The sequence below is a fragment of the Polypterus senegalus genome, chromosome 3 (genome assembly GCF_016835505.1).
Source record: "Polypterus senegalus isolate Bchr_013 chromosome 3, ASM1683550v1, whole genome shotgun sequence".
NCBI lineage: Eukaryota > Metazoa > Chordata > Cladistia > Polypteriformes > Polypteridae > Polypterus > Polypterus senegalus.
The window spans coordinates 177,944,023-177,964,387 of NC_053156.1; the positions used below are offsets into that span (position 1 = coordinate 177,944,023).

General features: G+C 37.5%; 1 protein-coding gene across 1 annotated transcript in view; it reads right to left on the reverse strand.

Moving 5' to 3' along the window:
* Positions 1-9,234: 9,234 nt before the first annotated feature.
* Positions 9,235-20,365, reverse strand: part of LOC120525708 (atypical kinase COQ8A, mitochondrial-like) — a 154,264-nt gene continuing 143,133 nt past the window's right edge. The window contains exon 15 of the mRNA XM_039748244.1: positions 9,235-16,990. Coding sequence (XP_039604178.1) covers positions 16,709-16,990 — 282 coding nt within the window. The 3' untranslated portion in view covers positions 9,235-16,708. The remainder of the gene's footprint in view (positions 16,991-20,365) is intronic.

A 20,365-nucleotide genomic window follows, 5' to 3' on the forward strand; every position in this document is an offset into this window, starting at 1 on the left:
CTTGAAGTGAAGGATTCTTCTTGGGTTCAAGTGCATTCTTTCTCTTTGCGACATTGTCCTTTGTCCATTGAGGTTTGCACTTTCCTCATTTAGTCTCTTTGCTGTGTTTTCTGAAACTTTATAGGGAAAAGCTTTACTCTTTCTGGTTTAAGAGTTTAGATGCAAAAATTCCCTTCTTGAAGTAAAGGCTGCTTCTTAGCTTTCGCAGACTTGCTGGCACACAGCTTTGACTTGTCAGACTGGATCTCAGCCTCCTGGTCAACAAAGAGATAGAGAAAGAGAAAGAGAGTGCCCTCAAATAACGCTGAATTACAACAATTCTGCAAAGATGAGTGGGCCAAAATTCCTCCAGAGCGCTGTAAGAGACTCATTGCAAGTTATCACAAACGCTTGATTGCAGTTATTGCTGCAAAGGGTGGCCCAACCAGTTATTAGGTTCAGGGGGCAATTACTTTTTCACACAGGGCCATGTAGGTTTGGATTTTTTTCTCCCTAAATAGTAAAAACTGCATTTTGTGTTTACTTGTGTTATATTTGACTAATGGTTAAATGTGTTTGATGATCAGAAACATGTTGTGTGACAAACATGCAAAAGAATAAGAAATCAGGAAGGGGGCAAATAGTTTTTCACACCACTGTATATGGACACAAAGGACTTCAACAGTTGTATAATGAGGTAGCATTTTCAAATTACTAAGCGTGAAGAAATTCTCATTGAGATAGCTTTAGGACAGCATTTCACCAAATGGGATGCATCACATGGATTTTGGCAACTGAAATGAGATGAAGGAAGTGCTAAGCTATGTACTTTCAACCTGCCATTCAGAAGGTGCAGTTACCACTGTCTTCCCTTTGGCAAAAGTTCAGATCTTAAAATTTTCCAAAAAGCAATGTGAAATACCTTTGAGGGACTGGAAGGGATTTGAGTATACATTGATGACATCTTCACAAAGGGAGGAACACCAACACAGAGCAGAGACGGCTTTGCAAACAGTTCAAAAGTAGATTAAATTAGATTGAACTTTTATTTGTCCACAGGGGGAAATTGGGTTTTTAAAGAAGCTCCTTAAATACATAAATACCTAGATAAGCAAATAAATACACACACTGGAAAGATTACAAAGCAAAAAAAAAAAAAAAGTAAAAAGAAAGAAAAGTTATGACTTGGCTGTCCCAGTCACAGTGAGGCATTATGCTGTCGGTATTAAGGAGCCCCAGTAGTGTTGCTAGACACTGAATAATTTGTTGGTTGAAAGGACTCAGTGTTAGTTTTTCAGAGAGATGGTGTGCAGCATTGTTCTTAATGGCACTCAGTTTTGTTTTAATTCTCTCCTTTGCTACGACCTCCTGGGTGTCCAGAGTGCATCCTATAACTGAGCTTACCCTTTTAATTAGCTAGTTGTTTTGGTATACCTCTCTTGAAGTGATTGTTACCAGTCCATCACACCACAGCATAGAAAATCACATTGGCCATGACAGAGTTATAGAAGATATGAAGAATGCCACTTCTCACATTAAAGGAACATAGTCTCCAAAGGAAAAAGAGCCTGCTCTGCTCTTTCTTATATACTGTAGTTCCTCTTTGTTCTGAGACCAGTCCAACCTGTCATTAATGTCAACCTCCAAGTTGTTGTAAAAGCGTACTACCTCTACATCCATCCCTTGAATAGTGACTGGACACAGGGACTCTTTGGTGCAGCAAAAGTCAATAACCAGTTCCTTGGTTTTGCTGATGTTAAGATGCAGACAATTCTCATTGCACCAAGAAACAAACTTCTCAACCTGACTCATATACTCTGTCTCCTCACCTTTATCAATACACTCCATAAGTGCAGAATAATCTGAGAATTTCTGCAAGTGACATGACCTGGCGTTATATTTATAGTCTAAGGTGCACAGAGTGAAGAGAAAAGGAGACAGGACTATGGTGCTCCAATGTTGCTGACATCCATATCACAAACACAGTCCTTGAGTTTCACCAACTGCAGTCTGCCTGACAGTCCATAATCCAGGACACCATAGGCTCTCTCCACCTGCATATCTCTGAGTTTACTCTTTTAACAGGGATGGCTCGATAGTATTGAAGGCACTGGGAAAATCAAAAAAACAATCTTCACAGTACTGCCAGCTTTGTCCAGGCGGGAATAAGCCTGGTGGAGTAGAAAGATAATTGAATCCTCCACTCCAGTCTTTGTCTGATAGGCAAACTGCAGTGAGTCCAGGTGGTCTACCAGAAGATGACTCATATAGTCCAGAACCAGTCCCTCATGATGTGTACATGAGTGCCACTGATCTGCAGCTATTAAGTGAAGAGAGGCCTGCTTTCTTTAGAACAGGAATAATGTAGGATGTTTTCCACATCAGTGGCACTTTCTGAAGCCTTAGCGTCAGACTGAACAGGTGATGGAGGACAACACAAAGTTTGTCAGCACAGGCCTTAAGAACTTGAGGACTGACTCCATCAGGTCTCGCAACTTTTCCTGTGTGTAGCTTCCTCAGTTGTCTCCTTACTTGGCGTTCAGTTATAGACAGTCCACACTGATGGTCAGAGACGGACTTGTCACTAGCCATTCCAGTTGATTTGGTGGAAATTGTTGACGTAGTAGGGATGGTGTGGTAAGACTGGTCATTAACAGGTGGCAGTGGGTGTCAAAATCTATTAAAAAACTGGTTCAGGGAGCAACATTTGTCCACATCAACTTTGTAGCACCTGAGCCTTGAACTGCTTCAAGTCTTGTAATTATACCCAGTTCATTCCAGACATCCTTCATGTTATTCTCAGTGAGTTTGTTTTTTGTTTTAGCTTTGTAAACTTCCTTTCCTTTACTCAGCTTTTCCTTTAGCACATGCTGTACGTCCTTCGGAGCCTCTTTGTCACCTATTCAAATTCTAACTTTTCTAATTCAGGAGGCCTTTTAACACCTTAATAATCCAGGGCTTGTTGTTTGGAAAGCAAAGCACCGTCTTTGTGGGTATCACGGTGTTGACACAGAAGTTAATATAGTCTGTGACCTAGTGTCAGAGTCGCTCAATATTGTCCCCATGTGACTCCACTTGTATGTTATGATTCATTCAGAGCCATTTCAGCCTCCAGGCACCACTTCCTTAATATTCTGGTGGTAACAAGAGGCTGTCTAAAAATGGGCATGTACCTGGTAATAAGGTCGATCAGGTTGTGGTCAGATTTGACAGTTTACACATGAAGGCATCTTTAACATTTGAATAGAGCAGGTCCAGCTTGTTGTTTCATTGAGTGCAACAAGTCACCACATATTATAACTGTGATATTCAAGTGAGTCATAATTAAAGTGTAGTTGATAAAATTATTTCCATTTCTGAGTACCCTTTTGCAGAGGGAGGAATATAAACATTAATAAGGCTAATGTTTTTTATGTCCCTGGCTAAATAATGTGAACAAATTCTGACAGCCAGAATTCAATGTCTGAATTACAAACTGTAGTTTTAACTGTAATCAGTTTGCTTTGCACAGTGCAATAGCTGACCTTGTGTGCCAGGTTTGCTATTGGATTTGACTAGGATATTCAAGTTAACAAGGGTACATTTCTTGTCTGAAAATTTGCCTGATTTGGATTTAACTCCTTAGATGCACGTCAAATTCTACAGTTCATTGATGTAGATAAGCGAGCAACTGTGCCAGGTTTACCAGAGAATTAAATTAGTGAGCCAGCATTGGACTGGATAAACTTCATATGCACTCAATATGTGAAATATGAATTCCTTTCGTAACTTGTGCGAAAAGGAAGCTGTGGGCTAGTAAGTAGATGGCTGCTAATATCATTTCCTTTTATTATAAATTAGTGTAGTGGTTTTGCTGCTGCTTCGCGGACCTAGTGATCTGGGCTTGAATGCATAGCCTGCTTTTATATACTTGTCAATATCAATTTCTGTGGAATGCAACTGTGTGAGGAAAACATCAAACTGTTCAGTGATATGTCATATTTCCAGAAAATGATATACAGTAGCACATAATGGTATTTGGTGTTCACCTGACAGCATGTGGCGCACACACAGTATTGGCCGGTGCGACCTTAAAATACCTGGTGCTCAGGCTATGGTAAATGGTGGGCACGAGATAATGAGTTGTACGCAGAAAATTGTTTCCTAGAAAGGAAAAAAATACATCTTCTCAGGGCCTCCATACGAGTGTGCAGACGAATACCTGTAAACAAAAAACACATACCTAAACCCTTTTAGTCAGATTACCCTCCCACAACCCTAATCTTAACCATCGTGTAACGGGGCATGTGATGGGCATTTTGTGACTGACGTTGATGGACATTACCTGAGGTATGTCATAGGCTTTGGAGGCTGCTGTTAAATCAATCTCTCCAACCATCCCATACTCCTTTAATAAATAAAAGGCCACCGTGCTACAAGAGATGGGAGTGAGGTCAAACCGAAGCGCCGTAGCCTTGGTAAAGGCATAATTTGGTGACTCCAAAGCACACATTAATAATTATTTAATCTACCTGTATCTACCTGTATGAAAGCTCATTATATATATATATATATATATATATATATATATATATATATATATATATATATATATATATATATATATATATATATATATATATATATATATAAATATATGCTAGTATACACACACATACTAGCAAAATACCGGCAGCGGAGAAGTAGTGTGTTAAAGAAAAAGGAAACATTTTAAAAATAACATAACCTGATTGACAATGTAATTGTTATGTGACTGCTATGAGTGTTGCTGTCATCAAGGATTTGATTATTATTATTTCTTTCAATCAGGTTCGTATTTAGTGGACGTGTTGTGTTCAAGTTACATTCCGTGTTTGTCAACCGTTGTAAAGATAACAGGTTTCATTCATCGAAGTGTTCACTACCCAAATCGCTAAGGGCAAGGAGGCGCGTATTTTGAGCAAAAAGGGAAAAGACAGCGAAGGAGCGGAAAAGTGAGAAGGAAAACTGTTTAAATAAAGAGCTGGAAAGGTGAATGGAAAGAAGCAGCCAGCGGTAAAGCAAGGAAGACTCCGTAATAAGGACGGTTGGGTGCACATAGAAGGTGTAACAATAGAATTGTTAAGCCTTATGATAATGTTCCCGCACGGAAGGTTTAGAGAGATGCACCGGGAGAAGTATAGAATAGGGAACCCTGTGTGACTGTTCTGCTGTTCTCCTTCGACAGTTCCGTGGCTCTGCATATTTGTATGCACCTCTCTAAACTTATATCACTGGTTCCGCACACAATTCAGTCACGTATAAGGGAACTTTTAATCTCCCCGAAATTGCATGTGCCTGCTAACACTCTCAGATCTGTGACGTAGTCGTCTATATTTTCTCCCCATGCCTGATTTTTTAAAAAAAATCTGTACCTCTCTACAGTTTCGTTTATTTTCGGGTTGTAATGTTCATCAAATTTACGTATCATCAAGCTCATGGTTAACTCATCAGGTCTTACATCACCAGTCAGCGCCTGACACAATTCTCTGCCACTCTCTCCAATAAAATAACGGAATAATCTGACCTTAGTGTTTTCCTCTGCCTCCGGCATTGCAGGTTCTGTGAATAATCTGAACTCGTCCTTCCATGTTCTCCATGTCTTCGCCAGGTCTTTAGCATCGAGGCTTAATGTCAGCGGCAGTCTCAGACCCTCCATTTTGCTTTCGTGTGAGCGTCTCTGCATCCTGAACTTTTAACAGCAAACTGGTGCGACTTTCAACGCAGTTCCATTACCTACGCTGCCACCACGTTTCTCTCTAGAGATTATTAAAAGGCACAGATTCACGCTTCCAGTTTATGTCTGTTTATTTCACAGTAGTTAAAGCCAGAACAAAGTCAGTTCACGTGAACCGCTCGGAGTACATGCATCGAAGCTTCTCAGCTGTGCTTGTGCTATCTAGTGTGATCTATCTTGCGAATATCGTATTCGTCTTGGGCATGACAAACGCCAGCGGCAGCATGTCTATGAACCTAATTTAAAGTTAAGCTTTACACCCTGCTTTCCTATTCGTTTGCATAAGCACAGTCCTTCACTGTCAATTTTAACTCCGTTACAGCAATTTTACCTCTGCTACAAAGTGATCAAAAGTCTCATTTATACCCTGCGTCTTCTCATTAAACTTGTATCTCGCGAATATCGTATTCGTCGTAGGCATATCAAATGCCAGCGGCAGCCTGTCTATGAACTTAAGGTTCACACCGTGCTTTGTTTCTGCAGTAGCTGCACTTATGAATATGCTTGCATGCGTCACTCACTTCATATTCTTTTGCTGCCTTCTCAATTGTGTAATGCGTTTTTTGAACAGGTTTCATTCATCAAAGTGATCACTACCCAAATCGGTACTCGTGAATCTAAGATGTTTAACAGGCATTCCCAGTATTAAGTTGTGGATTTGCCTGCGAATATTTAGTGCCAGCGTGTCTATGAACGTAATTTAAACTTAAACTTTACACCTTGCTTTCCTATTGATATGTGTACAAAAGGCTTGTTCAGCGTCACAGGGTTGTTACATCACACACTGCATGCACGGGTTTACCTTTCCCAGTCCTGCAAAGTCAGTTCACGTGAGCCACTCGGAGTACATGCATTGAAGGTTCTCAGCTGTGCTTGTGCTATGTTGTGTAATCTTGCGATGTCCACGGTTTTACTTAATGTTAGCAAAGACCTGGCACTTAAAAGTTTCTCTCGCACTTTCGCCGAGTTTGTGCCTGACCATCTCATCTTCGTTTGCATAAGCACAGTCCTTCACCCGTGAATATTTTGCGGCAGCGTGTCTATTGGATAGCTGCTGACGGACGGTCTTATATGGGCAGGTGCAACTCCGCCTCACACGGCGACCGAGCTGCAGGCTATAGCCGTATATATGGACAAAAGTAGGTTCCAGTTATGACTGTTACGTATAGAATTTTGAAATGAAACCTGCCTAATGTTTGTAAGTAAGCTGTAAGGAATGAGCCTTCCAAATTTCAGCCTTCCACCTACACGGGAAGTTGGAGAATTAGTGATGAGTGAGCTCCAGCACCGAACACCCTTTATCTCTCGGGCCTCTCAATGGTCCTCTTTGGGCTGTCTTCTCTCCTCTCTCCGAAGCCTTGTCCTCTTCCTCCCGACTCTCAGTCTCAACTAGAGGGAAGTAGCCCCTTTTATTCTCACCTGGACGAGCTCCAAGTGCTCTCTGATCGACTTCCTGCGGCACCTACGGGTATGGCGTAAGTCCTGACGTCCGAGACCGCATAAAATGTCCGGGCACCCCCTGGCGGCTGCCCTGTTGCGGTCGTGGGAAGGCACAGTCCCTCTCCGGGTCCGTCCAGGCATGGCGACTGGGCACAGCCCCCAGCCGACCACCACAATATATTATATATAATAATAATAAAAAAAATCTTGGAAGAGAGACTAGGAAGACAATTTGACGTCCCGTGAGACAAGGAAGTGAGACAACATTTACAACAATTTCACGGTCATCTAACCAAGCAGTTGTTGGAATGCTTTTGGCAGACACGCTTCATGTGCTCCCAGCTCTTAAAACAATGACAAGCGACAAGCAGAACACACAGCTCGCCAGCAGCAGCAAGCCAACAGATGATCCGACCGCTTCTCCTTAGTATATGTTCAGCCAAAACTCCCTCCATCCCCTAAAACGTGACCGGCAGAGACACTAAGTGGCAAAAGGACAGCTGCTGTACAGGCTTTTAAATAATCGATGCACAGCGCAAAAAGCAGAATACACAGCTCTCCAGCAGCAAGCCATCAGATGAACTGACCGCTTCTCCTTTGCTTGCGTTAAGCCCACCCCATCACAACGCGAGTGACAGAGAAGCAAAGTGGCAAAAGGACAGCTGTCGTACAAGCTTTTAAAGGATCGACGCACAGCACGACAAGCAAAACACGCAGCTCGCAAGCAGCAGCAACAACAACAAGCCAGCAGATGATCCAACCGCTTCACCCAGGGCCGGAAATAAAGGACAAGTACGGTATTGTTTTCACAAAGGTTTTGAAGTAAAAGTGAAAATAATGCATATGTAACAAATCCCATGAAAATTACAATCTTTTTAAATTGTATATCCGGTAAACCAAACCTGGGGATGGTCAAGCAAAGCTAAAGTGCCCTCCTTAATGTTTGTGACAAAGATTCACTTTGTGTTGATTTACCCCTCTGCTCCACAGTTTAGCTACTAAAAATCAAACAATTCAGATTTGATTAAAGTGCACATTGCCAGACTTTCATTTAAGGGTATTTGCATATATTTCAGTCACACCATGTAGAAATAACAACACTTTTTCTACATTTCAGGGCACCATAATGTTTGGGGAAATTTGGTGTTACAGGTGTTTGTGATTACTCAGGCGTGTTTCACTGCTTCATTAGTGCAGGCATAAGAGACCTGGGCTTGCTTCTACGATTTGGAGTCTGTAGTGGCCATCATTCAACATGAGGGGAAAAAGCTGTGCCAATGAAAGTCAAAGAAGCCATTATGAGACTGAAAAACAAGAATAAAATCATCTGAGACATCAGAAAAAAAATTAGGATTACCTAAATCAACGGTCTGGAATAACCTTAAAAAGAGAACATACTGGTGAGCTCAGTAATCGCAAAGGGACTGATAGGCCAAGGAAGATCTCCACTGCTGATAACAGAAGATTCCTCAATATGATAAACAAAAAGCCCCAAATGTCCAATAGATGAGAAATAGTCTTCAGGAAGCAGAGGTGTATCTGTTAGAGACTAATATCCAGAGAACACTACATGAACTGAAATAAAAGCCACTCTTCATGATGCAAACCACTAGTCAGTCAGAAAAATAGGACTGGCCAGATTACAGTTTGTGAAAAAGTACTTAAAAAGAACATGCAGAATTCTGGAAAAATGTCTTGTGGATGGAGGAGACAAAAATGAACCTGTATCGGAGTGGTCCCAAACATTATGGTGCCGTGAAATGAAGGACCATGTGGAAAAAGTGTCATTTCTACATGGTGTGACTGAAATGTATGCAAATAACCTTAAATGAACATCTGCAATGTGCACTTTAATCATGTCCTAATTCTTTGATTTACAATTTTAAATTGTGGAGCAGCGGGGTAAATCAAGGAAAAACGTGTCTTTGTCCAAAACTTTATAGTGGACACGGTATGCATTAGAGTAAAGCATTTACAAAGAAATTCAAATGTAAACATTTTATCACACTATACACTGTATAATTACAATTAAAGTAGAAATACAGAATAAAAAGCAATCAAGAGTCAAATGCACTGACTTTATTTTATATTAATTTTACAAAACTCCATAAATGCCACACAGACTTAATGCAATTAAAAAAATAAATCTTTTAAATTGTTTTCTCTGTTTATTCCTCAAATGCAATAAGCTCAAAAAAAAAAACACCTTAAATTAACCAACAGAATGTGCACGTCCTTAGGTAAGGTTTCAAGAATACTTTTAAAATGTTCCCTTTAAAGAGGAAATAAAGAAACAAGGTTACATAGCTTAGAAATATGACAAGTGGTAACATAAAATGAAGCATAAGTAGTGGATCATAGTGCAGTGTGGGTGCATCTTAAACATGTCATCATTTACAGTTCATCCCTGTAGAAAATCTTCTATTTATTGCCACAAGGCTGTCAAAAATTCCTTATTAAAAAAAAAAACAGAGGCATTGCAGTTGTTTTTCCATCGTAAAAATTGAGAAAGGTATGGGGAAAAAAATCAGAACATATCAAGTTCTGTTTGAATACTGTCATTTTCACAAATTCTACTGTGCACTGTGCATTTTACAATAACTCATCTAGAAGAAATATACAGGACCTCCTGCTAGTAGCTGAGTTGAGATTAGATGCAATAACTTGTGGCATGTCAAATTCAAAATGAAAGCATACCACACGTGATGCACACACTGAAGGCCTGCCAGTTCTAAACATGCCATTTAAACTTTTGTCTCCAGTGATGGCTGTCATCTACGACAGCTCTACTGTCATGGTGTAATGTTCATTTTACACATAAGGCTGACTCTTGGTGCAGTGGATTTCAGGTTGAGCTCTGAAAGCCCACTGTGGATGCAGATTATCATCCCAAACAGATTCTCTGCTTTTTTTATTTATTTATTTTTTTTAAGTACACTTTTATCTTCATCAAAGACAGCAGTTAATTACTAGCTTCTGTGTTTTGTTGACAACTAGAAAAATTACAAAACCAGATTTGCTAAATTTTATATTGGAATTTAGTAATAATTAATGTATTTTACATTAGATTAATTAACCTTTTTAACTTGGTTTTGAAGATTCTTCCGCTCATAATCATTGCTTTCATTCCACTTTTGCACACACACAAGATTATGGAATCTTAGCTGTAACTGTACTGTGTTCTGCCTATTTAACTACATATTTACTAATGCGCTCACTAATGGATCTGACACTGAAGTAACTGCTACCTATTAGCATTCTGTGTCATTTACCCTGTGTTTGCTCTGCTCGTTGTTAATCATTATTATTAGGATACAACTAAAAGAGCAAACTCCAAGATTAATTAATAAGAAAATGTCAAAAGAGAGTAAAACACTTCAAGTAACAGCAAAAACACAAATATATCTAAATTTTATATATTTTGCGCTACTGTACTACTTTTGAAGACAAAATATGAGAAGAAGAAAAAGGCAGGTAAACAACGAGTTCAATTAGAGATAAAGTGATCCAGTGATTGTGAAACTGGTTGGAGGGGAAAATTGCAGCTACAGTGGAAGGGCCTCAGGATGGAACCTGAGAAGCACTGGCCTTGTGTAAACACCATATATCACACAAGACTGAGTGTTACATGACCAGCATATTTTACAATTTGTATAATAACATTGTTATTATGACTTTATCAGAACTCATTTTAGTGATAGAAAATCAAGGTTATGAATTTAAGGATCTTTACAACACCCACAGACCAACCCAACAAACATAAAAATGACGTTTCAAGGTTTGAGATTGTCATTATAATGTTATGCCTTATAATTAAAGCTTACAAGATAATAAATAGATGACATCTATATGATTACACAATGCCTTTCACCTGATACTGCAGGGACAAGTTCTGGACCAAGGCAATACCCTATTGGATCACAAAAGATTTAAGAATGTTAAGTGAACATGTGAGACATAAACATGTAATTTTCTTTGATTCACTTTTCATTACTAAAAAAAATAGTGTTTAACATGATTTAAGGTTTGTGCAGTGACAGAAAATATATATAGCTTATTAGGACAAAAAACTACTCGTAACAATTATCTGCTTTCTGTAGATACCCTATATTTTCCAAATGTGATTAAAGTTCTGGAAAATTGTTGCTTCATAGAAATCTGTGTTGCTATCAAATTTTATAAACATGCTTTAAAAAGAAAGATCTTAACTTAGCTTTAACTGTAATGTGGCACCACTATTTATATTCATATCACAGAACAAGTTTGGATTATAATGAGACAAGGTGACTATCAAAGTCACGTGCTTCTACAATTAAGTATAGCAAGAACCTTCCTGGTGATTTCAAAAACTATGAAACACACACATGCAAAAGTTAATTACAGAAAGAACACAAAGTTCTAAAAACTCTAAAAAAATCCTCATTTCTTCCTAGGGTAGTTTGTCTGTTTGCTTGTCTCTCAAAACACTTGTAAACCTAATTCTAATAAAAATCAAAATGTTAGGAATATAAACAAGAATACATTGTTTACTGGAGCAGATAAAAACAATTCTTAGGTGTAGCTCCAAGAAATTAACAAAGTCCTTTATCACTCCTCATGATTTTCTTTGTCACTTATTACTGAAATTACTTAGACATGCACCTTCTTTTTTTAAAAAAACTGCAGATAAAAATGTATGTATAATTATCTTTTTTAGTCAAATTATGCATATTATGTCATGTTGTAGAACTTTATGCCTAACATAAAGTGTTATATGGGAACTTGGGCTACATCAGAACTGGCAGTTCTTTGTAAAAAATGCCTTATGTCAGCGAGTCAATTAATGTTTCCTATAATCTTACGTTTTCTCTTGGGACAGTTTCATTTCCAAAACCGTCTGGCACAGCCTTTGAGCAGCTTTTTGAAATGCCATATTTAACAAATATATTCTTTGAATAGGAATGAGAAGTGTATACTACTAGAAAATTTTCACAGTAGTAGCGTAAGCTGTATGCCAAGATTTATTTGAAGAATTTGGCCAGAAGGTATTCAGAGTCATTGCTTAGGTCTCTTACACTGAAGATCAAAAAATTTTGTTCCAAAATCATTATTTTTGGTTGCTCAAGCACTATTCTAAGTGGTCATGTCACAATCCTAGCAGACTTGGGTTATCATAGCGACCAGACCCTTGAAACAAAAGAGTTCATGAAATATAGAAGCTCAAAAAGGTGACACCCTTTTCAAAAACAAATGCATGAAGTGTGATGCAATGATGTCAAGAAAATGACAAAAGGAATCAAGAAAATGCCAAAAGGAATAAACAGATTAAAATAAAAATAGCACATGGAAATAAAAGAAACATTAATATAAACATTAATTTCACATTTATCTCTACTAAATATATGAAAACTAGATTAATCTCCTAACACTACTTATTCCGACAGTAGGATACAAAGAGAAAGAGCTCTTATCAGGAGTGCACCTCAAATGTATGTGAAGTCAATAAATTTATTAAAACAGTGTCTGTATCAAGAGTATTTTTATGTATGCAGTTTGATGGATTTAACAACAAATAAAATTCATTTTGGAAAAAAACATAACATTTAAAAAAATTAAATGACACACTTTTTGTTTCAGATTATACTGCTGCAGTACCACTGGGATTATTAAAAAAACTCTAAAAGTAACTAACTTACACATGCTTAGTACAGAGTACATTATAAATTACATACTGTTGTGCTTTATAGTAACTGTATCTAAATAATTGTTAGTGTGTAACATTCTCCTCGTATTGTACAAAAGAAACTCAAATAAAATAATTTTATAGATATCTGTTTTTTATGCATATAATTCAGTGAAGCATGAAACCTGAACCTTCACTGAAGATTACTTTAATTGCCTCATATTATTTAGGACAGATTTATTAATAAAGGAAGAAAAAGCCATAAACACTGTGAAACAATTTTTATCAAGAATTTGCTGTAGGAACTATTTTAAACCAAACTTTGCAATTGATTGTGAACTACTGACTTAACTTTTTTTTCTTTTTTACAATAATAAAAAAAATGACTTAAAATAAATACAAAATCATGTTATATCCTCTAGGTCTCTGTTTGAATCATTGCACATGTGCAAATTATTCTAAAATATAACATCTGCAGGTAAGCAAGCCCAGTATCACCCCCTATCCTAAAGCCTATAAACACTTAAATGTATGAAAGTCTTTTAGTTAGCCACTCTGAAGCTGGCCTTCTTTGATTGTTCTGGGTTAGTTTCCCACAATTCATGCAAAGGATGGCCTGACACTGAAAAGGGCAGTGTCAATCTCAGATAATGTGCTTTATATACCGTATACTGTAATTATGCATATAGTTATTGTTCAGCCACACTGCTAAGAGTTAAAAACCCTTACTGCTCATTATTATTTTATAGTCAAATGTTAATTCATTTTATTAATTTCCATAACTTCATCACAGCAACCATGAATTAGCATGCTCAGAAACTGGATGGATGACTAAATACATTTTTATTTTATATGCTTCATAAAGAGGTCTACTGTAATGCTTTGTACAATATGAAAATGTGTCTGTGGGTACTATGTTTACAGACATGAATGGTAGGCTAACAAGTAGTATTAAACTGACCCATTCTGTCAAAGTGGGGATTTGTCTCATTTAGGTTTGTTTCTGCCTTGCATTCCTATGAAGACCTTAAACTAGAAAAACAGACTTTAAGATTACATGGTGCTTTTGACATCATAAAGGCTTTATAGTAACCATGCTGGATGAGAATGTCACTACCTGATCAAAACATGTGCAGAACTTTCAAACAAGTACTATATGACACTGCCTGATCTGCTTTGTGCATGCATAAATATATGGTGTATACACACATTCATGATGCCATTACATGATCAGTCCTCTGGATGGATTTATACCCCACTTAAAAAAAAAAACTTTCAGTATTTTCACTTGAGGGGTACATTAGTTGAGCATAATGAAAAAATTATGAAAATACAACCTTGTTCTGTATAGATTCATTATATGTTGTGTCTTCACTGCTGGATTTAAAGATGTTATCCTCCTTGCTCAAGTGTCGGTACAGAGTATTAGCTCAAATCAACCATTACCACCAACTATATAGCTCTAATTTCTATGTGCTATCACACCACATGGCAAATTGTGCACGCTAAACCAAATGCATGCACAATTAGACATGCAGCACAGTGTCGAGTCACAACAAATCTTAAAGGAGCCCTCTCCCTCCCTGAGATGGAAAACAGTGAAGTAATAATAATGATACATTTATTACTATTTACAACATGTTTCTGTCTTTTTGATGGAAAAAAAAGTGCAAAGCATCTATACAGATAGATCATATGCAAAAAAGATATGAAAGCAGTGGAGTGCAACTTCAAAAACCCAGAGCGGCATGGCTAATCAGTGTATTTTTTTTTTTAAACTTATTGCTAGTTTGTGGCCACTTATTGTATTTTGTTTGTGAACATCATTCCTCCGGTGTCTTTTGTTGCTTAAGGCACAGTAGTAATACTGCTGCCTAATAGCTCAGTTCACATTGCTAGACACAATCAATCCAGCACAGTTGACAGATGCTTTCTTAACCCTCAAGGAAACTTAAAATACAACTGCAGCACTATAATCCACTCAAAACTAGTTCATTTCCCATTTCCCGATTGCCTTCAATGCATATCCACCCTCCCCTCACCCTCCCAAGTTTGGCAAAGTTCCTGAATGTTTCCATGATTTCACTGAACTCGCATGCTTGCTGTGTCTTAGTCTGGCTCACTTTCAAATTGCAATATGCAGATTAGGTCAGCTGAGGACTACAAATTGCCCATGTGTGAGTATTTGTACCCTCTCATGGGGTGGCAGCAGGAACCAGAGTTGGTTACTGCCTTGTGTCTAATGCTGCTGGGACATGTCTATCTTCCTGTGACTCTACTATTGAAAAAACTGTGTTCAGTAAAATGACTAGTTGATAATTATAATCACTTTAGTGTTGATAACACAAAAGACCTATTCACAGCAGAGAAGCAACAGTTACAAAAGATAACATTAATTGTAACAAAGCTCATGTATTAAAAAAGTAATAAAAAGATAATACTCCAATTAAATTCTTTGGTGTGACACACGCACACAACAAGTAGCCTGGTATGCTCCTAAAGGGTGTGTTTGGTCAAAATATACAGTACTGGTGTAAGGAGTTGCAATGCCTTATTATTGACTAGGGAAAGAACTGATGCAGATTCTAATGTGGGGTCTACTTCAATGGAGCAAGCCATTTCTTCCCCAAAGGAGTCTGATATTGGTGAAAAAATATAAAGCTTGAAAATTCTCAAATATACTGATTCAGCCGTCTTTGTTGACTTTTGTGGAGGAGACATTAAAAAAAAATTCAACTACCTGGAAGTCAGTGTTTAGACCCATCTCCCCCGCAGATATTCTAGGCTTCTTATTTAAAAGAAGACATACAGTAGAAACTTTCCCACAATATTATCACCATTCATTTTTTAGATGCTGCTTTGCAAAGAACTAGTGCAAATTTACTAAAACACAACTATAAACATCTTAAAATTTCAAAGAAACTGATAAGAGGTATACATTTTAAATAAGCAGGCAATGTCTTTATGTGATCCATATTATATTAACACAAACACTCTGAATAATGCTAACTCGTTTTCTTAGTCAAATGACTTATGAAAAGATGTTTATTTTTTAAATAGTGTGTGATAGTGAATATTTTTTTAAAATTATCAATAAAACTAATTGCCAAATAGAAAACAAAAAACATTATGGCAAGTGGTGAAAGCTGAAGAACATCTTCCTTTCTTGCATTTTCCATTATTATATGTTATTTAAAAGGCATGTGTCACATATTTGAAACTATTGTTGACAAACATTCCATTCTTAGATTAAATAGTGTGACATCAAATACAATATCTTAACAAAAAAGTCGTCTTGCAGAAGGAATGTAAAACAGACCCATTTCCAGAGGGCTATAAAGTAATTATCATAATGAAACACAAAATAGCAAGTAAAATTTGCAATGTTTCTTTTCAAATAAATGTTTGGTTTACTAACTATTAGCCACAGCCTGCTTTTTAATGTTGAGTCTTTTATTCTAAAATTATATGTGGAATCTGGTAAAGGGATACTTGAAATATTTACTTTAAACATACAGATCTATAATGATTTAAAACATCATACATTCAACTTTAACAAAAAGGTTAATTTATAACTTTTTTTAAATTACTTATATTTTATAAATTCCATTAACAAATTTTTTTTTTCTGATTTTTGCACAATTACCTGTCAGGATATGTGACAGACAAAATCTGATTATTTTTTAAAACACATTGGTTACTATGCATTGATTTTTGTGGGATAAAGGCTACAGAAGAGTTAGAAAAATACAACAAATTCATCAAATATTCTCTGTGCACATTCAAATTATTAAAAAAAATGAAAAACATAAAGGCAAAGCAACAACACCACCATGCCAACAGCTTTTCTTTTGTTTTAGTCATTTGCTTGGTCACGCTTTTCTTCCACACCAGTACTTTTCATAAGCCTCCTCAAACATGTACTTGCACTTGATTTTGGCTTTGAGCCGTGAACAAATAAGAAAAGAGCCGCCCATTTTCCGGTGCAATGAGTAGGTCTCTTCTGGGGGAGGCAACAACCTTTCCTTTAACATTACTGGAATAAGACTATGAATACGCTGAGTGGTGGTCTGAGAGTCAAAGTTAAATGGTTCTTCGGAAGCAAAAGCTTCTCCAAGGATCATGATAGCATCTACATGGGCATTCACCATAGCCTGTTCGAGAAAAGAGAAAAAAAAATAAAGAATTATGCTCTGTCACAGCTGACATATGATTGGCTTAGTTAAAGGAGTTCAACCTTAGGTTTTATTAAACGTAATATTACATAAAAGTCAAAAATACTTCATAGTTAAGACTTAAATAGGTATCTCAACACTTCTCAGCAAATCAGGCAAGACGCTGATGTTGTCAAAAACTCAGGTGACAAAGATCAGTATGAACAAAAAAAATATTTATTTGAGAATACTTTTATGCATAACTCAACTTACTCATTTTTTCTTTTCAAATAACTAACTCATTGAAGGAAAACTTTTTCAGAAAAACTTTTTTTTAAAAAAAAATATTGTTACTATTCAATTTGTGCAAAACATACAACTAAATAAATACACTGCACAACAATATTTTTGAAATGTCTTGCTTCCTGGAAACTTTTTGCTGATTGTGGCAGGGACCTACTGGATATGCACAAATATAGTTTTGCTTTTACTGCATCACGTAGGAACTCTGAGAAATAGACATTTATATGTTTACTGACAATAACGTATTTAGTCACGTTTATGTTTCACATAAGCTATTAAATTCAACAGAATTAAAAGTGCTTTGCTCCTGATCTTCTTTTGTATTCAATGTCTGATGAATCATGTTGCAGTGTCCAACAGTAGTCAGCAAGCATTGATGGATTCCAGTTGCCCTGGTATCGTTTCTCCATCGTAGCAATGTCCTTGTGAAACCTTTCACTGTGTTTGTCACTGACAGCACTGAGATTTGTGAGGAAGAAGTCCTAGTGTGAGTGGAGGAAATGAATCTTGAGTGACATGTTGCACTTCATTGTCTTGTATGCTTTGAGAAGTTTGTCTACCCGCTGAATGTAGTTTGGGGCTCTGTAATTGCCCAGAAAATTGTCAACAACGTCTGTTTGAAGGTTTTCCAGGCAATTTTTTCCGTCCCAACTAACAGATCCTCAAACCACTTGTCACTCATAACATGTCTGATCTGGGGGCCAACAAAAATGCCCTCTTTGATCTTGGCGTCACTTATTCTTGGGAACATCTTTCTTAAATAACGAAAACCTTCACCTTCCTTGTTCAGTGCTTTCATGAAATTCTTCATAAGTCCCAGTTTTATGTGAAGAGGAGGCAAAAATATCTTTGCTGGGTCAACAAGTGATTCATGTGCCACATTTTTCTGTCCTGGAACTAACTTTTTACAGAGTGGCCTGTTCTGTCGAGAATAGTGTGACTCTTTGGCATGACTGTAACATTCACAGATGAAACAACAGTACTTTGTATAGCCAAGCTACAGACCTAGTAACAAAGCAACGACTTTAAGATCTCCACAGATATTCCAGTTGTACCTGATATACTGGATGTGCTTCAGCAACAGTTCCATATTCTCATACGTTTCTTTCATGTGTACTGCATAGCCAACAGGTACTGAAGGATAAACGTTGCCATTGTGTAGAAGAACAGCTTTCAGGCTTAACATTGACGAATCAATGAAGAGACGTCACTCTTCCGGGTTGTGATCACAACCCAAGGCCGAGAACAATCCTTCAATGTCACAACAGAAACAGACTGTCGACTTGTGCAAAAAATTTGGTTATATCATGATGTCGGCCTCGAAACACAGAAATTTTCATATCTGGTGACAGCAAACACCATTCCAGCAGTCTCAAACCCAGCAGCTCAGCTTTTGCTTTTGACAGACCCAAAGCTCTTTCCAAATCTCCAAATTGTTCAATTTGGACTGTGTTATCAGATGTGGATCGCCTGATGAGCATGGTTCAAAATCCGGGTCAATGTCACTGTTAGTACCCTGCATGGAAGTTTCTCCATCTGGTTCGTCTAAGGTCCAATCCTCTGGTGGTTTCGGAATTGGAAGACTATCGTCATGTGGCACGGGTCTGACTGCTGAAGGCAGATTAGGATATTCAATTGACTTCTTGTTTTTGGCAGAAAAACCAGACACATTAATCAAACAGAAGTAAAAGTTTGTCACATGGTCCTTCTGTTCTCACCATATCATCGGAACAGCAAACAGCATCATCTTTCTAGTGCCTCTGAGCCAGGCTCTCAGACTGACTTCACATGTCGCACAGCAAATGTGAAGTGCCCATTCCTTGTCTTGATGACCAGTTTTGCAGCCGAAATATAGATGATAAGCTTTCTTCACAAGAGCAGTCATCCATCGTCTCTGTGGTGCAAGTGTATATTCGCCACAGATCAAGCAGAATGTATCGTGACTGTTATGACATTGATGAGACATATTACCCGACACCAAAACGTTATATTGCTACAGATACTATACTTTACTATACTGGTACTATACATACACACTGACTATCTACATAAACCAAATGAGCAGTAGCAGTGTATGCAAGTCACCTTTATAGCATGCTGAGACAGCGTCAAGCTCATTCAGACCTGCCCAGGCATGCCCAGGATGTCAGCTTCCACAGAAAAGCTTCCAACATGGTCTGATTCAATGCCTGGGCATGCCCAGGCTGCACAAACCGTTGTTGATAAGTCACTTACGGGAGCGAAAATGTTTGGATACAAATATAAGAAAAAAATCATGACAAAACTGAAGCAGTACGTGATGGATACATTTTGACGTGATATTCGTGATCAGCACCCAAAAATCTATAAGAAACACCCAACAGTGTTCAAGAAGCCAAAACTTTGTTGTGCAGTAATATCTGAGAAAATGTGAACACTCCATACATAATAATTTTGAACAGTATAATTCTATTCAAGGAAACTAGGGTGTTGTACCATGTTACCCATAATGGATATAGTGAGAAGTCAAGAAAAATTGTACCATTTATTGGCTAACTAAAAAAATTACAATATGCAAGCTTCCGAGGCAGCTCAGGCCCCTTCAAGTATATTCAAGGCAACCAACTTCATCCATTGGTGAGTCGCACTGTTTATAATAACTGTTGCACTTGTGACACTGTTATTACTTCCTTGTGATAGAAACTCATACATAGTCTGATTTGTATTTACAGTATTTTCTTAGGTTTTTGGAAAATGACATCCAGTTGGAATGGTGTAGGAAGAATGAATGCCTGAAATACATGAGCCTTGTTTTCTCTTTTTCTTTTTTGTGGTCTTTTCTGACATTTAGCAGATAAAAGCAAACAATCCAATACAGATGACTTTTGTCAATGTTCATGAACATTTTCAGCCTCATACAACTTCATGTTGATATCTGCCTTGAAAGAGAAGCTAGCAGCTAATACTCATCTCCTTTACAGTTTAAAAGTGCAGTCTTCCCCTGGACTTTCTCTAGTTCACATAGCTTTGTAGATGTGGCCTCACAGGTCCACTATGCAATTTATGAATAACTTGGTTCTGACCATCAACAAA